This window comes from Phlebotomus papatasi, chromosome 2, assembly GCF_024763615.1.
Source record: "Phlebotomus papatasi isolate M1 chromosome 2, Ppap_2.1, whole genome shotgun sequence".
Lineage (NCBI taxonomy): Eukaryota > Metazoa > Arthropoda > Insecta > Diptera > Psychodidae > Phlebotomus > Phlebotomus papatasi.
The window spans coordinates 77,417,328-77,437,384 of record NC_077223.1 but is presented as its reverse complement, the minus strand read 5'-3'; the positions used below and the strand labels follow the sequence as shown (position 1 = coordinate 77,437,384).

General features: G+C 37.8%; 1 protein-coding gene across 1 annotated transcript; it reads left to right on the top strand.

Moving 5' to 3' along the window:
• The first annotated feature begins 815 nt into the window (after positions 1–815).
• Positions 816–19,636, top strand: LOC129804498 (lachesin). The gene is made up of 2 exons (XM_055851842.1): positions 816–1,485; positions 18,347–19,636. Exons 1-2 carry the CDS (start codon positions 963–965, stop codon positions 18,883–18,885), a joined length of 1,062 nt encoding a protein of 353 aa, XP_055707817.1. The 5' UTR covers positions 816–962; the 3' UTR covers positions 18,886–19,636.
• Positions 19,637–20,057: the final 421 nt, after the last annotated feature.

The window sequence follows — 20,057 nt, the reverse complement described above, 5'->3', positions numbered from 1 at the left end:
GCTTTCAGGATTTTAGCTTTCGAGATTTTGGACCTTTCGGGATTATGACGTTCGGGATTTTGGCTTTCGGGATTTTGGCTACCTCCGCTGTGCATAATCCCATTTATTTATGCATAATCCCGATAAGAAAATTCCCGGCACCTGAATATTCTGAAGAATCACCATTTCTAAATGAGGTTAAATTTATTGAACGAACAATCGCAGAAGTATACTAGGACATTAACTCTTTCCGGACCGAAGCATATGCTGCAAGCCAATTTCATCATTTTTTAATCAAAAATATCTAAGCTCAGGAATTAATTGAGGTCCTACAAAAAATATCTTACATTTGGACATCTTTATAGTTTGTAATCATCCACAAGAATCGGATTTTTATCAATTCTGAATAATTAAAAAAAGGATGTTTTTCACAGAACATTCATATGCTGCTTTGGGTACTCAGAGTCCCAACAAAAGAGACGAAAGAGTTAAGGCGATGTAATTTTGTAATTATTGCAATATAACTACCATAAATACACATTACATTAGGAGAGATAATAAAGCTTTTGTTATTTGCAAATTATTCCTACCATCCCTTCAAAATACATAAAAAATAATTATTTGCCTATGTAGACAAAATTTTAATTACAAGAGCAATGAGTTTTCTTTATTTTAAAAACTTATTGTCTGCTCAGTAGTCGAGAAATGTAATATAAAATTATTTTTTATTACGATTTTAGATTTTTTCTTTAGCGCACGAATATTAAAGTGACCGTTAATGTTTAAATTTTAACAAAACGCAACAGCGTCCACTGGAAAGCGCAAAATAACGCTTGGAAAGTTACTGGAACGATGAATCGACTGCTAGTGGCGCCGTGATGGTGTAGAAGGGAAACTCCCAAAAATTGTACAATTCTCTTTGGGTGTGGTGTTTTTTTAGTGATTTTCCTAAAGTTTTCCTGCAAGAAAAGTGCCTTTCAGCAATGAATATCATAGCCGTGGTGTTTGTGGTGCTTCCTATTGTGTGTTTGGGCCAGAGAACGCCCTCAATATCATACATAACACAGGAACAAATCAAAGACATTGGAGGGACTGTCGAACTTCAATGCTCCGTTCAGTACGCCAAGGAATACGCCGTGGTGTGGACAAAAACTGGCCGAGACAGGAGCGATAGTGTTTTCCTGTCCACAGGCAGTTCACTGGTGATCAAAGATTCACGATTTGCCATCAGACATGATATCTCTTCATCCACCTATACACTCCAAATTAAGGACATTCAGGAGACGGACGCCGGCATTTATCAATGCCAGGTGATCCTTTCTGTGGTCAATAAGATCACTGCAGATGTAGAACTTCAAGTGCGACGCCCTCCCGTGATCTCAGACAACTCCACACAGTCCATTGTGGCGTCCGAAGGCAAATCTGTTCAGATGGAATGCTATGCTGCTGGATACCCAAGGCCCACAATCACCTGGCGCCGCGAGAATAACGCCATCCTACCCACAGGTAAGCATTATCTTTTAGTGCACTTGCGAGCAATTACAACAATTGCTTCCCCGGAGAAGCAATAAGACCATTTTTATTGTGGAGAAGTGAATATAGATTAAAACAGAAGCAGAGATAGCCATCGGATTAGTGTATAGCACACCTGCTTCGTCTCCCTTTCCACCCATTCCCTGCATTTTTCCTCCCTCGCGGGAAAATTCGTTGCACTTAGAACTCCGGTTCGTCCTCCCGCATTATTCGTTCACAGCTTTTCCCCCTTTTTTTGCTAAAGAACAAGTTTTTTCTTTAGGCTAAAGCCACTCAACCTTATCCGTGTGTGACCTGTTTCTCAAGGGGTTGTCTATTTCAAAAACTATTGTCTTTTTTTTTTGATATGTTTTTAACAACAAGGATAAAAGGTCTTTTGATAAAATAAAATTGATATATAGTGTGATACCATTTACAATATTTACAACACTTTGGTTTTGAAAAACAATAATATAAAAAAAATAAGAATTAGGGGAGACTGGGGCAAAATTTGTCAAAACTAAAATTTCAATATTCACTATTTTCTAAAATAAAAAAGACTGAGGCTTGAAATTTTTATTATAGATAGTCTTCATGGACCTTCTTAAACTTACAAAGTTTCAAGGGATTCGAGGAAGGATTATGTAAAATAAAAAATTAAGAAATTTTGAGCCCTATTTTTGAAATATTTGGCTTACAGAAAATATCAATACTGATTAGCTGAATTTAAGCACATTTCTCGTTAAGATAGAGAAAAATTAACTTCGACAAAGTTTGTAGATTGTAGATGCATAAATTTTCTATAAAAATATATGTCTATTTGATATTTTTAACGTTTGCTAGAGTAAAACGTCACAAATTATCCGAAGACTGACAAAATTTGCCTCAGCAATTTTGAGAATCTCCACAAAATGACTTTTAGAAAATGATTCGAAAATCACATTTCTTTCGAAATAGAGGAAAATAGTCTTCTGCAATGTTGTAGAGCAGAAAATTTCCTATAAGAATATGCTCATTATACACTCAGTCCCGGGATTATGCACATTTTCGGGACCGAAAAAAACGCGCGAAATGGCATTGTGCATCGAGAAAAATTGCATACCCGCAGGGGCTTTCTTTTGAATAAATCTACCGTAGAACGAATTTGGCGCGGAGTTAAAGTAGTCAAAACAAAAAGATTCAACAGTTTATTAGAAATGCATTAACAAACAGTACTTTTTGGCCAGAGTTCTTCATTAAATGGTGGGAATATTTAAATAAATAAAAGAAATTAAACTTTTATTCTGAAAAATACGCATAGTGTCTTCAAATTTCCCGCGTCACAACATAGTATACATTCAGGCGTATTTCAAAAATGATTTCACAAATTGACACAAATTCCGTCAGATGAATAATCCCAAAGTGCATAATGCCGGGACTCAGAGCTCGTGAAAGAATTAAATATGCGTTTTGACAAGTTTTGCGCCAGTCTCCCCTAATTGCTATTAAAAGAAACTACTTTTTGCTATTAAAAAACCTATTTACAGATTTCTTTTAAAAATTGTAAACAATTATTAATTGGAATATAAACGTATTAAACCGCTTTCAATGGGCAATTTTATAATGATATGTGAAGTTTTTTAAAAAGCATTTTTTTAAACCTTTTGAAATGTTTCAAATAAAAAGAAAATCGAAGGTGCAGAATTATGTAAATAATAATTTTAGAAATAAAATAGTAAAACAACAAAAACAAAAGCACTAAAAATACATCCTCTCTTAATTTTATGCCTGAAATTGAATCAAACTTTACATAAGCTTTCCCAAAGTTAAGATAAAAGCACTTTACAGACTAAAACACAAGCCGAGAAGCGTATTAAAAGAAAAATCGACTTGTTAGAATATAAGTCGCATAAGTTGATTTTTTGCAAAATTCGATTTTTTTTCGGGTATTCCTTGACACCTTCTACCTTCCCTGAGTATTTATCCGAAAGCATTGTCTTTGGATCTAAAGGTGTCTACACATTGGAGCTGATTTCATCAAGAATTATTTCAAGAATTTTTTAAAGAAAAAATCATATTTTTGAAGGAATTTTTGAAGAAAAATGCCTCCACATTGGGTTTTTTATTTTCCATCAAAAATTTTTTTGACAGATTGCCATCATTTCCAAGTCTCTACCTCTTCTGACTGTTTTTCACGAAAATTTGTTGTTTCACTACTGGAAAAAGTGAGAAAAGCGTTTGGTGAAGTTCCTTGGGATAGTATTTAGTGAATTTGTGAAGAAAATCTTCTAAATATGCAAGGGAATAGTGTTTTTCTGGAGATGTCGTTCCTGGTGGAATCCAACCCAGCTTTTGAAGGAACATTTCCTGTGATTTTCCTCCAGAAATTGCCGGAAGTTAATCCATCTGTGTATTCTTGAGGTGTTCCACAGTACAGTGGCCTCGTACTCCATGGATTGCAAGATGGATGGAAAGGAGAAAATTTACGGGCACTTTGGAATCTCTGCCTTGGTTACCAATCAAAACAAGAGCTAACCAGAGCCACCGAGGAGATCTCAATGCAAACGAGAGCTGTCCGGAGCTACCAGAAGCCATCACTTGAACCCCCAGAAGAACATCAGAATGATCTTTTATATCATTCACTTTCTCAACCACTAGGAACTCTGTGGGATTGCTTCCTTTCGAGAACATCAGAACTGGATAGCCACATGCCTTCAATTCCTCATGTCAATGGAACATGGAACCCAGTAAATAAATCAGTAGTGGAATTATTTTGGAACATCCATGGAACTTTCACAGGAATATTCTTCTATTATATTAATTTAAAAAAAACTACATTTTTTACATAATAGAGATCCTTTAATTATTTTTTTTTTATTTATTAAGGGGTCCATCTGGAAGATGATTGCCCCGCCTTTATGTAATTTCTAATGATTATTTATTAAAAATTCCTACTTTTAATAACATAATGCAATGTAAAGGACTAGATTCAAAACTAGATTTTTTGGGAGTCTTAAAGTGTAATTTTTGGAAAATACTCTTAAGATCTCATAAAAAAATCCTCCTGATATTGATAAAATCCTTTCCACAAGCGTTAAAAACTTGAATGAAACTTTTTACTGATCAAAAAAGACAATAAATTTCAAAGGCTGTCTCTTATTTGAATTTTAATGCGAAATTAAAATTGAAATAAATTTTATTTAATTTTTGGGAAACTGCTCTTAACATACTAGATTTTTTTTAGTTCATTTATTTTAAACCGCTTGTATTATATTATAACATCTCCACATCAGATATATTCTCTACTACTAAAAATAAGCAAACCTAAATATTTAAAAATCTACGTAATCTTCTAAATTAAAAGTCCTTTGCATTGCATTATGTTATTAAAAGTAGGAATTTTTAATAAATAATCATTAGAAATTACATAAAGGCGGGGCAATCATCTTGCAGATGGACCCCTTAATAAATAAAAAAAAAATAATTAAAGGATCTCTATTATGTAAAAAATGTAGTTTTTTTTTAAATTAATATAATAGAAGAATATTCCTGTGAAAATTCCATGGATGTTCCAAAATAATTCCACTACTGATTTATTTACTGGGTTCCATGTTCCATTGACATGAGGAATTGAAGGCATATGGCTATCCAGTTCTGATGTCCTCGAAAGGAAGCAATCCCACAGAGTTCCTAGTGGTTGAGAAAGTGAATGATATAAAAGATCATTCTGATGTTCTTCTGGGGGTTCAAGTGATGGCTTCTGGTAGCTCCGGACAGCTCTCGTTTGCATTGAGATCTCCTCGGTGGCTCTGGTTAGCTCTTGTTTTGATTGGTAACCAAGGCAGAGATTCCAAAGTGCCCGTAAATTTTCTCCTTTCCATCCATCTTGCAATCCATGGAGTACGAGGCCACTGTACTGTGGTACACCTCAAGGATACACAGATGGATTAACTTCCGGCAATTTCTGGAGGAAAATCACAGGAAATGTTCCTTCAAAAGCTGGGTTGGATTCCACCAGGAACGACATCTCCAGAAAAACACTATTCCCTTGCATATTTAGAAGATTTTCTTCACAAATTCACTAAATACTATCCCAAGGAACTTCACCAAACGCTTTTCTCACTTTTTCCAGCAGAAAATAACAAATTTTCGTGAAAAACAATCTTGAATCGTGATGGTTTCCTTCAAGAATTCTGTCAAGAATGACTTTGATGAATTTTATTCCAATGTGTAGCCGATAATTTCTTTCAAAAATTCTTGATGGAAATTTCCTTCAATTGGATATGATTTTTGAAGAAATTTGTCTACACATTAGACAAATTTTCTTCAAGAATCCATCTTTTTGTCAAAAATTCTCACCAATGTGTAGGCAATTTTCTTGAAGAACACTTCTTGAAGCTCATTTTTGATAGAAATTTCTTATAATGTGTAGACACCTTAAAGACAATGCCGAAAGGTAATTATTCTCAATGCTATAGGGTTTTCAAATCTTTAAAATCCTATACCCACCATGTAAAATTTCGGCTTGAAATTGCTCTCTTGTAAGGTTGGCTATTCACGAGTTATTCATTTTATATTCTGAGCCGTCGAATTAAGAGGAATGTATTATATGAATAGGGGAAGTCTTTCAGGTTTCGCACATATCTACTCTAGCTTAAAACACTTCATATTTTTCCCATATTCTTTTAATAAGTCGAACCTAATATATTTTTATAGCTAGTTTTAAGTCATTCATTTTCTAAAAAATAGGTCAGATTCATTAAAGGAATATGGAAAAAGTCTCAAATGTACGAAATCATGCTATGTACAAAAATTGGAACACTTGCCTTTTTTAATTTAATTATTTAAACAAAAAAACTGTTGAAACCAAGCAGTAACATATTTCGGGGAATTTTAGGTAATCTGGCCAGGCAGGGAACACAGAGAATCCGTACATTTTTTCAGGGAATTCATGGGGAGCCCGGGGAATTCACACATTTTTTCAAGAAAGCCAGGGAACCTATCTAGTTTTTCGGGGTCCCTTTATTGTTTTTCAGGAATCCGGGGAACCCTTCGAACTATTCGAAGATTACATACATAATTTTAATTAATTTATTTGCATGGCCGAAATTACACTCAAAGTGGCCGAAATTAGAAGTTGGCCGAAATTTGGCACACTTCCCCTAAATATCCATTAAAGAGAAATCCTAAGGTATAGTGCGATTATAAACGGTACAAAGCGGCCGCCGACGTCTTAATGTTAATGGTCAACTTTCAAATGTGTAAAAGCTTTTTCTCGAATTATGCCAAGGTGTTCTCTCTGGATTGTCAAGCTCATAGAACCAAGATTTAGCTGACTTTTTAAATCTGAAACCAGTTAAGAATTCTAATTGTCCGATATTGATTGCACAATTAGAATGCGGTAAATAATTAGAAATATTCGAGAATATAAAAGTTTGTTCAAGCAACACAAAATGACGCTTCTTATTTGCGAAATATTGACAGAAACATAATTTGGTTTTTCTCAATTTTGTGTCTTCTTGAAACTAAGCCTTTCGTAAATTCCCAACAGATCTTCAATCAAAGTCCTTTTTTTTTGGGAATATTAGATTTTTTACGGTTTTTTTGAAGACCCTTTTCCATCTTCTCTAAAAAGATATCTCCGTCTTCTCTAATCTTTTTTCTGTGTCACTGGCCACGTGAAAAGAGATCACCTTTGTTCACCCCACAGCAGGTAGATTTATTGTGAAATCCTCTCTCTCTCGAGGGGTTTCTACTCAATAGCCCTCATTTGAAGGTGCCACAAGTATAATTCCCTAAAGCAGCATTCTTTCAGCCACTAATAAGGTGGAAAATGTTTTATTCATCACCAGAGGAGGGAGATGGAAAAAATGTATAGAGTGTGATTAATACAAATTAATTGATCGTACTCTCGATCACGGGATTGTGATGCAAATGGATTAATGATGATGAGAAAAATATATTTAATGATAATTGGCCAATGGTTGATGAATCATGCAGCGCAATCGGGTCGTTTTAATCGCCATCCAGACAATTCCAGAGCACTTTTTCTTTTGATCGCGATCACACCAATACAATGATACGATCTTTGAGTGATCGTATACTTCAATTCTTGTGAACTCTATAATTTCTGAGATAAAAGATTTGTGGGCTTTTGAATGGGTTATTAGGAGAAACAGAGAGATGGAAAGAGATATAAGTAAAGAGAAAATAATCCCTCACCTTTGGGAAGTTAGGAGAAAAAAAAATAAATTGAGTTGAGGATAATCATTTATATTCAACAGTGAAGATTTTTATTGATTTCTTTCACACTCCCCGAAACGATTTTTATCTCATAGGAGATTAGTGTCAATCAGATGGGATTTCTTCTACTGTTTCCTCTTCTTCTCAATTTTTCCTTCAAATCTATTTTTGATGACAAAAATCCGGTGGAATGAACAACCCTTCAGTAGCATTTTTCAGCGCCTTGTTCGAGAAACTATTTTATTTGGCTCTTGTAACTCATGAATCTCCGCTTGATAACAATGAAGAATGGTAGTTGTGGGAATTCTCACCACTTGAATTCACCACTTTGTGACATTTGGGAAAAGCTCTTTTTTTATTTGCCCATCTGGCAACACGACTTGTCTTTTTCTCTTCCTCTTGCAATAAAGTTTGTCTTTGGTTAAGAACGTGTGTTTACTGTGTTGAAAAATCCAGGATTTTCGAGGCTTTGTGGAAGTCATCGGACTGCAGTTTTGTTGCGGGAATTTTCTAGAGGAATTGTGTATTCCGACCAAAGGGAAATTTCGTCGTTCGAGCGGGATAAATCTTAGGATTGTGTTATATTATTTCAGGTATTTCTATTGAGGCTGGAAGCCAGGGAATAGCAGTTTGTATATCACAGTTTGGGTTTATCTCTATCACAGGTATTTCTATTGAGGCTGGAAGCCAGGGAATAGCAGTTTGTATATCACAGTTTGGGTTTATCTCTATCACAGGTAAATACCTTACATTGGTCCTTCGAGCCGGATTAATCTTAGGATTGTGTTATATTATTTCAGGTATTTCTATTGAGGCTGGAAGCCAGGGAATAGCAGTTTGTATATCACAGTTTGGGTTTATCTCTATCACAGGTATTTCTATTGAGGCTGGAAGCCAGGGAATAGCAGTTTGTATATCACAGTTTGGGTTTATCTCTATCACAGGTAAATACCTTACATTGGTCCTTCGCCCCTTTGGACTCACCCTTTGGAAAAGTTATTGAGTCTACTCGTGAGAACTTCATCAGGATAGCAGCTATGGATAGTTTCGAGTCACTGATGAGGACCCAGCGATTTCAGAAGCGGCAGCTTGGGAAGCTAACCGCCACTGTCAAGGATGCTTCACCTAAATCAATTGCACAATGGGAATCTCTTCAGATAACTCTGGGCGAGTTGAAACAAGAATTCATTGTCAATCAGGAGAGCATTCTCAAGCTCGTGTCGGGAGACGAGGAGCTGCATGGCGTCGAGGAGACGCAATATGATCAGTTTGTGGATAAATGTATGGAAATCCTTCTCCTGGTAAGGGAGGCGATTGCAAGTCTAATACCTGGCCATGTCCCAGGAGGTCAACCTGGCGAACCTTCTGGTGAGAGGGATAGTCAACTCACAGAAATTCTGCGGGATATGGCAGAGATCCACAGGCAAACATCCTCACGTATGGGAGCTACGTCGAGGCCAAAGCTTCCGGAGTTGGAGCTACCAAAGTTCAATGGTGAATATGCCAACTGGCGTGCCTTCGCAGATGCCTTCAACAGTACAGTACACAACAATTGTGACCTGTCGGCGGGCGACAAAATGCAGTATTTGAAGCTCGCATTAAAGGGGGAAGCCTTTAAGCACGTTGAGCATCTGGAGATCACGGATGAAAATTACATGGAGCTTTGGAATGAGCTTCAGAGACGCTATGGCAAGAAGGTGCACATTGTGCACGACTGCATTGATAAATTTATGTCACAAGCACACATGAAAGAGGGTTCTCTGGAATCTCTTAGGAAGATCACCATCGAGAGTAAGCGCATTGTGTTTCAACTTCAAAAAATGGGTCCAGAGTACTACACATTGGATTCCTGGATAGTTTACTTGATGAACAACCTCATGGATGAGGATACTCGTAAATCATGGGAAGAAAACAGGAATACCAATGACCTCGCCACTGTCAGTGAATGGTTCGAGTTCTTGGACAATAGAATTGATGCAATGGAGCGTTGGACTAGGAAGTCTAACCCAGTTGATCAACACAAGACAAAACCAGAGAAAAGGGCATCTCAGGGCAAGGGTACCGTGAGGACTCTGCACACGGAAGCTGGGAAATGTCCAAAATGTGCTATGCGACATGAGTTGTACAAGTGTGATGCATTCAAACAAATGACTCGTCAGGAAAGACGTAAATTTGTATTCACTGAGAAGCTGTGTTATAACTGTCTGATGAAAGACAATCACATCAGTGATAACTGCCCATCTAAATACAGGTGTCGTGTATGCGACAGAAAGCACCATACGTTGCTGCATTCAGATGAGCCACAGGCTTCTCAAGGGAACCGAGAATCTACATCACCAACAAATCAAGAAGAGACTGCTCCGGAGGAGTCAGTAATCATACACCATTCTACTAGCAACACACGAGTCTTGCTGCCGACTGCCCTAGTCAATGTGCTGGATTCCAGGAATCAGAGACAAGTGTGTCGGATTCTAATTGATGGTGGATCGGAGTGCAATCTCATATCCGAGGCGTGTGTTCAACGTTTAGGCTTGATGAGACGTCGCAATAAAATTCAAGTCAATGGACCTGGAGAGGTCAAAGTCGGTGAGACTAGAGGCAGTGTGTCTCTAGTGCTGAGTTCAATCCACCATCCGGAAGAGCACATAGAACCAGAGGCGTTAGTGCTCTCGAAATTGACGGCAATGCTGCCCAGCTCTATGGTCGTAGAGCCAAAAACTTGGAAGCATTTGAGGACTTTGCAGCTAGCAGATCCATCATTCAACACTCCTGGCAACATCGACATAATCCTGGGTGCAGAATTTGCGATGGCCATTAACCTGCCACAGATCATTCGGGGGAATGATGATGTCCCTGTGGCTCAATTAACCATTTTCGGTTGGGTACTCGGAGGAAAGATTGGCGGAGAAGTTCCCAAAGTACAGTCTTTCCACATCACTCAATCAATGGACGATTTGATGAAGCGAATCTTTGAGGTCGAAGATGTCAACTCAAATGTCAAGATCCTGTCAGAGGAAGAACAGTATTGTGAAGAACATTTTGTGCAAAATGTTCAGCGAGATTATAGTGGTCGCTATCAAGTTCGAATGCCATTCAAGATAGCCCATGGGGAATTGGGAAATTCCAAATCTGCAGCTCTCTTCCGTCTGCACAGTATGGAAAGAAAGTTCGAAAAACACCCGGACTTTCATGAGAAATATGTCGAATTTATGAGGGAGTACCTCAGGATGGGACATATGGAAAGGGTGCCAGCCAGGGAGGTTTCGGTATCCCCTTCCGAATCTTACTACATTCCGCACATGGCAGTGCTCAGGCCGAGTAGTACCACGACTAAACTTCGGGTCGTTTTTGATGCGTCTGCCCGCACTAGACCCCACAAGATCTCGCTCAATGACATCCTGGCTGTCGGGCCGACAATTCAACAGGATCTTGTATCTCTGCTTCTCTCCTTTCGAACACATCAGTATGCTTATACTGCAGATATTGAGAAAATGTACCGGCAGGTGTTGGTAGCACCGGAAGACAGAGACTACCTGAGGATCTTGTGGAGAGAAAATTGTGATGAGGACATCCAAACTTACCGACTCACAACTGTGACTTATGGCACAGCTTGTGCACCTTATCTTGCAACCCGAGTACTTCACCAAATAGCGCAGGATTACGAGGCTGAATTCCCAAGGGCCTCCCAGGAAATTCGTAAAGGATTCTACATGGATGACTTTTTGGGAGGGGCTGATTCGCTGGAGGAAGCCAATCAGCTGAGAAATGAAATTCAAACAATTCTTGCAAAGGGAGGGTTTAATCTACGCAAATGGGTTTCAAACTCTTCGAAAATTCTTGATAGGATTCCGTCTGATTATCAAGCTGTTACTCCGGAGGATGTAGCACATGGCTTGAAGAGACACACTGTGCTTGGAGTGGCATGGTCGCCCGGTGAAGACACTCTTTCGGTCGTGGATGAGCCACTTCCGTCAGTCTCAACCATGAGGGAACTTTGCTCGGTGTCAGCAAAAATTTACGATCCTCTCGGGATGATATCCCCAGTCACAGCAGCTCTCAGGATACTTTTCCAGAAACTATGGTCATATTCTATTGGATGGGATGATGATCTGCCTGCTGAGGTCCTAGAAGAATACAATATCATCAAAGAAGAGATCGAGTTTGTGAGTCAGGTAAAATTGCCTAGATTGATTAACCCCTCAAATTCACAGATAGAGCTGCATGGATTTGCTGATGCCTCGGAGAGAGGTTATGGTGCAGTCATCTATGCTCGTGGACCAGAGCAAGATCAGAGATTCGTGGTGCGTTTCCTGATCGCAAAATCGCGCGTAGCGCCCCGCAATGTCGTGACAATTCCACGGCTGGAATTGTGTGCCGCATTGTTGCTCAGTCTTCTGGTTCAGAAGGTCAAACAGGCTTATTCATCACACAATATTACCGTGACAGCTTGGACTGACTCTCAGGTGGTGCTCCACTGGCTACATGGCCATCCAAGTAGATGGAAGATGTTCGTGGCCAATCGAACAAATCAAATCCTGGAAGTAATTCCAGCATCTCAGTGGAAGCATGTGGCTTCTCGTGACAATCCGGCGGATTGTATTTCACGGGGGATGACTCCCAAGGCGCTTGCGAATCATCCTCTTTGGCCCAGTGGACCATCTTGGCTTCAAAACAACAGTGATGATTGGCCAGTGTCTCTCCCGAATTTCAACAATGATGTTCTGACTGGAGAGGAGAAGCTTCCAGTCACTCAGTCTCTTGTGGTGCAAAAGACGTTAGATCCCAATGAAATCTTCCTGATGTTCTCGGATGTGTCCAGGTTAATTCGCTCCGTAGCTCACATTTTACGCTGGAGACACAAACTGTCAAAAGGTGATAACCTCAATGTCACTGAGCTTGACACTGCGAGAAATCAGCTGATCAAAGTCGCGCAAAAAGAGTGTTTTTCAGACGAGATAAAGTGTCTTCAGCAAGGAAGAATATTACCGTGTGGTAGTAAGCTCTCTCCACTTGTACCCTTCCTGGACAGTGAGGGCATTGTGCGTGTGAAAGGGAGAATACAAAATTCCAAGTTGGACTACAGTGCTCGTCATCCGATAGTGTTATCCGGAAAGCATTTGTTTACACTCAAATTGATTGAGAAAGCTCATCAAGTGCATCTTCATTCGGGACTTACTCTCACTCAAAGTGTACTCAGAGAAAAATATTGGATTATTGGTGAGAGAAAGAGTGTAAAATCAGTCATAAACAAATGTGTAATTTGTTTCAAGGCCAAACCAAAGGGCCTAACACCGCAAATGGGAAATTTGCCGACAGTCAGAGTGCGCCAAGCACGTCCTTTTATCAATACCGGCTGTGATTTTGCCGGGCCTTTCACCCTGCGTGCCAGCAAATTAAGGAAAGCCGTACTCGTAAAAGGATATCTGTGTCTATTTATTTGTATGGCTACAAAAGCGGTACACCTGGAAGTCGTGAGTGACTTGACAACTGATGCTTTTATCGCCGCTTTACGGAGGTTCACGGCGCGCCGCGGTCATTGTGAGAATATTTACTGCGACAACGCAAAGAATTTTGTTGGTGCCGCTCAGCCCAGTGACAGTGGAGATGTAATTCAAGCTGTGAAGAAGCATCGTGATCGGGTTGTGAATTTCATGGCAGAAAGTGGCACCCAGTTTCATTTCATTCCTGCTTGTTCTCCCACATTTGGTGGACTGTGGGAGCGTGGAGTGGCTAACGTGAAACATCATCTGAGGAGAGTGCTCTCCGACACGAAACTCACGTATGAGGAAATGTCTACCGTGGTGGCGGAGATCGAGGCTTGCCTGAATTCCAGGCCATTGTGTCCATTGTCGTCCAGCCCTGATGATTTCGAGGCATTAACTCCAGGACATCTGTTGATCACTCAGCCACTCACAATGTCACCTGGTCCAGATTACTTAGCTGAAAATCCAAATCGTCTGACTCGTTGGCAGTTCTTACAGCGTCTGGTTCAAGAATTCTGGAAAAGGTGGCATTCAGAATACGTGACGTCTCTTCAGCCTCGTCAAAAATGGAGAAACAATGAAGAGAACCTCAAAATTGGTGATCTAGTCTTGCTAAGATCTGACAACTTTAAGGGATTATGGACTCTTGGTAGAATCAGCGAAGTGCATCCAGGAGCCGACTCCATTGTCAGAGTAGTCACTGTGAAAACCCCAACTGGAACCTACCGACGTGCAGTGAACAGGTTGGCGAGACTTCCCATAGAGTCTTGAGATGTCCATCTCAACGGGGGAAAAAAATGTGGGAATTCTCACCACTTGAATTCACCACTTTGTGACATTTGGGAAAAGCTCTTTTTTTATTTGCCCATCTGGCAACACGACTTGTCTTTTTCTCTTCCTCTTGCAATAAAGTTTGTCTTTGGTTAAGAACGTGTGTTTACTGTGTTGAAAAATCCAGGATTTTCGAGGCTTTGTGGAAGTCATCGGACTGCAGTTTTGTTGCGGGAATTTTCTAGAGGAATTGTGTATTCCGACCAAAGGGAAATTTCGTCGTTCGAGCGGGATAAATCTTAGGATTGTGTTATATTATTTCAGGTATTTCTATTGAGGCTGGAAGCCAGGGAATAGCAGTTTGTATATCACAGTTTGGGTTTATCTCTATCACAGGTATTTCTATTGAGGCTGGAAGCCAGGGAATAGCAGTTTGTATATCACAGTTTGGGTTTATCTCTATCACAGGTAAATACCTTACAGTAGTAAAGGGTCTTTTGCCCCATTCTTGGGATTGTTGTTGTTTTTTTTATAAGGGCGGGAAATAACGTTGCAATGTTTAGTTTCCGCACCCTCTTCAGCCAAAAGAAAAATATTGTACAAGTTTTGTATTAAGTCGTGTGAAATGAGCGCATAATCCTCTTGGGTGAGGGTGGAATTTTTCAGTGGCATGTTGCTGACGGGGGAAGTTGTTGAATCGAATCTATCCGTTATGCGTGAGATCATAAAATAAAAGAATATTACACGTGCAATAAATCGATTATTCCCTTTTACTCCACCCCCTTTTCACTTGCAACTTTCAAAATTCCGTCTTCATTCCTGTAGATCTTTCATTTGTTTCTTACACATTGAGATAATTAATTAAATAATAATATAATTCAAATTGCTTAATTGAAAAAAGGATCTGCGATTGGGCACGAAGAGTCGACGTATTGATATTGTTTGTAGTATAGCATAAAAAATATAGGGTAGGGTAAGTGTGCCAAATTCCGGCCAGCTTGCAATTCCGGTCACCTTTTTGTTCCCCAAATTTCCATGAATATTTAGTTTTTACTTACTCTAAAGATTATACAATGCAAAAAATAACAAAAAATGTAGCTTCGACAAACGAGATGACGTGAAAAAGATTTTGGAAAAATTCTTAAAGGGCAAGGAACTATGAGAATGAAGGTGGCCGAAATAGGGCATCAAAGCTATGTCTACATTTCTATTCATTTTAAAATTTATTAAGAATGATTTTAGAGTAAATAAAGACGATAAATTGTCTACAAGGTTCCAAGTAACACGCTTTAAGACTTAAGTTTGAAAGTCTTAAGTTTGAAATTTAATATTTTTAATACAAATTTGATTTTTTGTTACTTCTTTTTAAGGAGCGTTTCTTGAAGTATACAGTTTATCGTCTTTATTTTCTTTAAAATTATTCTTAATGCATTTTAAAATGAATAAAAATGTAGATATAGCTTTGATGGCCTATTCCGGCCACCTTGGTTCTCATAGTTCCGTGTCCTTCCGGAATTCTTCTAAAGTCTCTTTCACATAATCTCGATCGTAGAATGGACATTTTTTGCTATTATTTTGTATTGTATATTCCCTAGAGTTTGCAAAAATTAAAAGTTTATGGAATTTTGAGGAACAAAAGAGGTGGCTGAAATTGCAAGCTGGCCGAAATTTGGTACACTTACCCTAATACATTGCACAATTTGAGTTAATTTTATGCAATACGATGCCTCCCTCCCTATAGAACGTGATTGCGGCAAGCAGATTTAAGATTTGAGATCCTTAAAGAAGCCTTCGATTAACAAATTTTGTCACTTATCAAAGGACCTTACTAAACGATTATTTTAGTTGCACGGTTATTATCATTATTTGCACGATCTAAACTCGAAATTCCCTTCAAATTTTGTCTACCGATTTTTGATGATCTTCAAAATTTCCTTCGTTTTTTTTTTGATACACACAGCGATCGCATTGATCATTTTTCAGTTCCCTCCAAAAATTATGGTTGAAGATCGATAAATAACCCGTATAAAAGTGATCAAAACCGTTTCAAGAAAGATTGATAAGCCATGAACGTAAATTAGACTTAAAAACGTATGAGACTAGAAAGAACCAGTATTAATAAAAGAGATTTGTACGCTGAATCTTGTAATTCGTCAGAAAAACCGACTTTTTAGAATTGTTTAACAGCTCCTAAGATCTTTCCGTTTCTATATGATTATTTTTATATCATTGGATATTAAACGTTTCCATGGCCGTTTTTGGTGGGACATTTCAAGATTCGTTGAATATCCCAATATGCTTATGAAATCTTACAAAGATTTCGACTTCTTTTTCGTCTGTTTAGGTTCTTAATTCGAATAGTTCATATTTTATCGGTCTGTTCTGAAACTGATGTTTAGTTAGGCGATTTTTTAGACCTTGTTGAAAGTGAATTTTTGACCAAATTCATTTTGTTCTTAGTAGTGAACTTGGGATATTTTTTTGGAATCTTGAAATATTGGTTCAAGAATTGCAGGTTTTGGAATCCACACAGTTTGTGTCTTGGATTTCAAGATTTCAGGATATTTTACAGATTTGACGTCTTGATCTTGATTTTTTCATCTTAATCTTGATTTCAGAATACCATAATCTTAAAATTTTGTTGATCTTGGTTTCAGAATTCAGGCAATGTTTTTTATAATACAGTGAGCGAAATTCAAATAGGGACGGACCTATATATGGGTGGTGTGGGTGGTGTGTAAGTCGGATCAACCTAATATTTTTTTTGTATAATATAGGCCTATCCAACAATACTTTTTATGGTAGTGACCCACGTGCACTTGCGTTCGTGAGTGCGCGCCAGCCAAAATATGAAATTTTTAAGTGATTTAAAGCGAAATTCAAATTAGGGACGATGCCAATTTTTTAAATAAAAATGAAAAAACCAGATCAATGAGAATAATTTCAATACGAAAAAAGTTTGTTGTCATTTTTCAAGTTTGATTATGATTATCAAATGAATCAAATATGCTCAAATTTGGCATAGTTTGTCTTAGTTTTGATGTGATTTTGCATTATTGATGGATTTTCATGCAATTTACGTTATATATGAGTGTGTAGACTCAATATCTATATGCACATGAATAAAAAATCGTTGCATTTCAAAAAGTTTGTCGCCCGAATTTCTGTCTAATTCGGCTGACATTTCGGTCCCATATGCCCGAATTTGAGAGAGTCTACTGTATGTCATTCATTAAAGTGAGTTGACTTTGGTACTCCAAGTACGTGCGTATTCGCTCATTCCCTGGCCTTTCCGGGAGCTTTTCAAGGCTTTTGTCGCTACATCTCTTTCGTAGATATGACGCTCCTTTGTTTCTCCAGGCATTTGTCCAACCTAGTCATCACAAAAGCTAAAACTTCACGGAATTTCGTGAGAAAAACACCTGTCCAAAATAAGGAGTATCACCTCACTGGTAAATGTTTTAAAAAATTTCCAATTTTTCACACGAAAAATCTAATTCACAAGGCAAATCTCATCTTCAGGTCAAATGTAGGGGAAACTGGGGCACCACCAAACACGGGGTAGCATCATTCACTGCGATTTTTTAATCAACTATTCGACTTCTAACTTCTAAGGACAAGATCTATAGGAATTTATAGGCACTATAGGGATGCTTGTCTACTGAAGAAATGATCGAGATAGTCTAAGTACTTTAGAAATAAAAATTAGTGTTTGGTGCTACCCGTGTTTGCTTGTGCCCCAGATTCCTCTACAAATCGCCACTAACATAAATCAACACAATATTCAATGAATATTCAATAATATCACTCAAAAAAACCGAAGAAACATTGTTAGTACTTCACCACAGCTAAATAAGACTGAAGTAAACACGAAAAGTTCTGTCATATTTCTCATAAGCAATTGCTCACACTGAATTTTCAACAAATCAATTTCAACTCAAATCATATTAAAAATTTAACGTATTTAGTGTTAAAATGTTCCAAAAAGAACAAATATTTAGATAGAATTAATTATTCATCAAATATTGGAATAAAAATCCATCATTTTAATCAATTTATTTTTAGTGTCCAATTTTATCCTCAAAGTGTCCAAAATAAGAAACTGGACAAAATTATGAGCCTTTCCCTTAATTAATTTTAGTAAATGACTATTTTTGAATGTGCTTAAAAACTCTGCTAAAAAACGGGTTTTCAAAGGTATTTCCCGCTAAAAGTTATGCCATTGAAAACAGTCCATAGAATTAGTCCAGGGTAGAAATCACCGGAGCATGTAAAACATGGAATTTAATGCGACAGTTGCATGACTCGTTGAGATAGTTTTTCAGCCCTCATTCATTCAATTAATTTATTCTTTTTTTTTTCTTTTTGGTGGCTTTCAGGTGGCAGTACGTACACGGGAAATGTTCTGAAGATCAATTCTGTGCGGAAGGAAGACCGTGGTACCTATTACTGCGTGGCTGACAATCAGGTGAGCAAAGGTGACAGGAGAAACATCAATCTTGAAGTGGAATTTGCACCTGTGATTACTGTTCCGAGGCCACGTCTTGGTCAAGCATTGCAGTATGACATGGATCTCGAGTGTCACATTGAGGCCTATCCACTGCCGGCAATTGTTTGGGTGAAAGATGAGGTGCATCTGTCCAATAATCAGCACTACAGTATTTCTCATTTTGCCACGGCTGATGAATTCACAGATTCCACTTTGAGAGTAATTACGATCGAGAAGCGACAGTATGGAGATTATATTTGCAAGGCAATTAATAAGTTGGGTCAGGCAGAGGCAAAGGTGCATCTGTTTGAGACGGTTATTCCTGTGTGTCCACCAGCTTGTGGTCAAGCTCACTACGGTGAAGCTTCAACAGTTCCCATTTCCAGTGTGATCATCATTCTGGGTGCAATTGCGGTGCTCCTTAGATAAATGATGAGATTTAGTGGGAAGGAAAAGAGATCATAGGCACCTTGCAAGGGAGATTTCCGTCCGAAAGACCTCAGGGTTATCCTGATCTTATTGAGGAGACTTTTTTTTACTCCTCAAAACACTCGAATTATAAATATTTCGAATATTTTAACCAATCAGATAAGGAAGAAAAACTTCATTCCTCCACTAACTATACGTTCTAGAAGGAAAGGGGGCGTCCTCATCTTTTTTTTTTATTCAGAACATCTTTTAGGAAAGTAATTCGAGTAGTTACTTGCCCCTTTAATATCAAATAATTGAACAAGTGTTCAAAAAAAAAAAAAAAATCACATTTGCAAAAATATTTTGCAGAATATTTTAATTATTCCCCCTCTCTGGAGGATTTCCCCGGAACATTCCATCGGTACAAAAAGTCCACAATTTCTTAAACTAGATTTAAGCAGTACAATACGTCCATGTAAAATTAACAAACTTGAATTAGAATTTACAATTATTGAAAGAAACTCCAAGCAATTCCTCAAGGTTTTCTCTCGAGGAATTATCTAGATTACTTTTTACACTCAGCGATAGTAGAAAAATCTTTTCAACAAAGATATGACAAGTTGAAAATGATTTGCAAAGAAATGTGCCTCTTTTTCAGAAAAAAACGTATCCGTCCATTTGGTGGTATTTAAATCAACGAAAAAGTCTGTAAAAGAATCTTTTATCAATTTTTTATGTAGCGAGAATCAAAATAAAGATCTAGGATAAAGTTTTCTGTATTTTTTCTTCTTTGGTGTTCAGCAATGTTCAGTCTTTTCTGTCGCAGTAGCGCTGTGGGGCATTGAGGGGCAATGCCCTACCTTAAAACTTCCAATGCCTTACCTTAAAAACCAGAAATTTAAGATAATGTTCTAAGTAAAATGTTCGTAGTATGTAATGGCAAGAGAAGAAATTAATCTCCTATTAAATGGCCTGTAATCAGTAAGTGATCGATTGAAGTGCTTAATGCAATTGGTTAAAATGGAAAGTCAAACGATAATTTTGTGAAAAATTTAAATATTTTCTCAAACACCTTTAAAAAAATAAAATAGAATATTTATCCTTCAATTTGGAATTGTTATTTATGAGTTGAAATTGCATTTATTTGATGATTAATTAAATGAAATAATGTTTTTCAATTGTTCTGAGCA

Coding starts and splice junctions, on each gene's coding strand:
- LOC129804498 (XM_055851842.1), top strand. CDS start 963: ATGAATATCATAGCCGTGGTGTTTGTGGTGCTTCCTATTGTGTGTTTG. Junction 1,486..18,346: donor TAACGCCATCCTACCCACAG/GTAAGCATTATC, acceptor GGTGGCTTTCAG/GTGGCAGTACGTACACGGGA.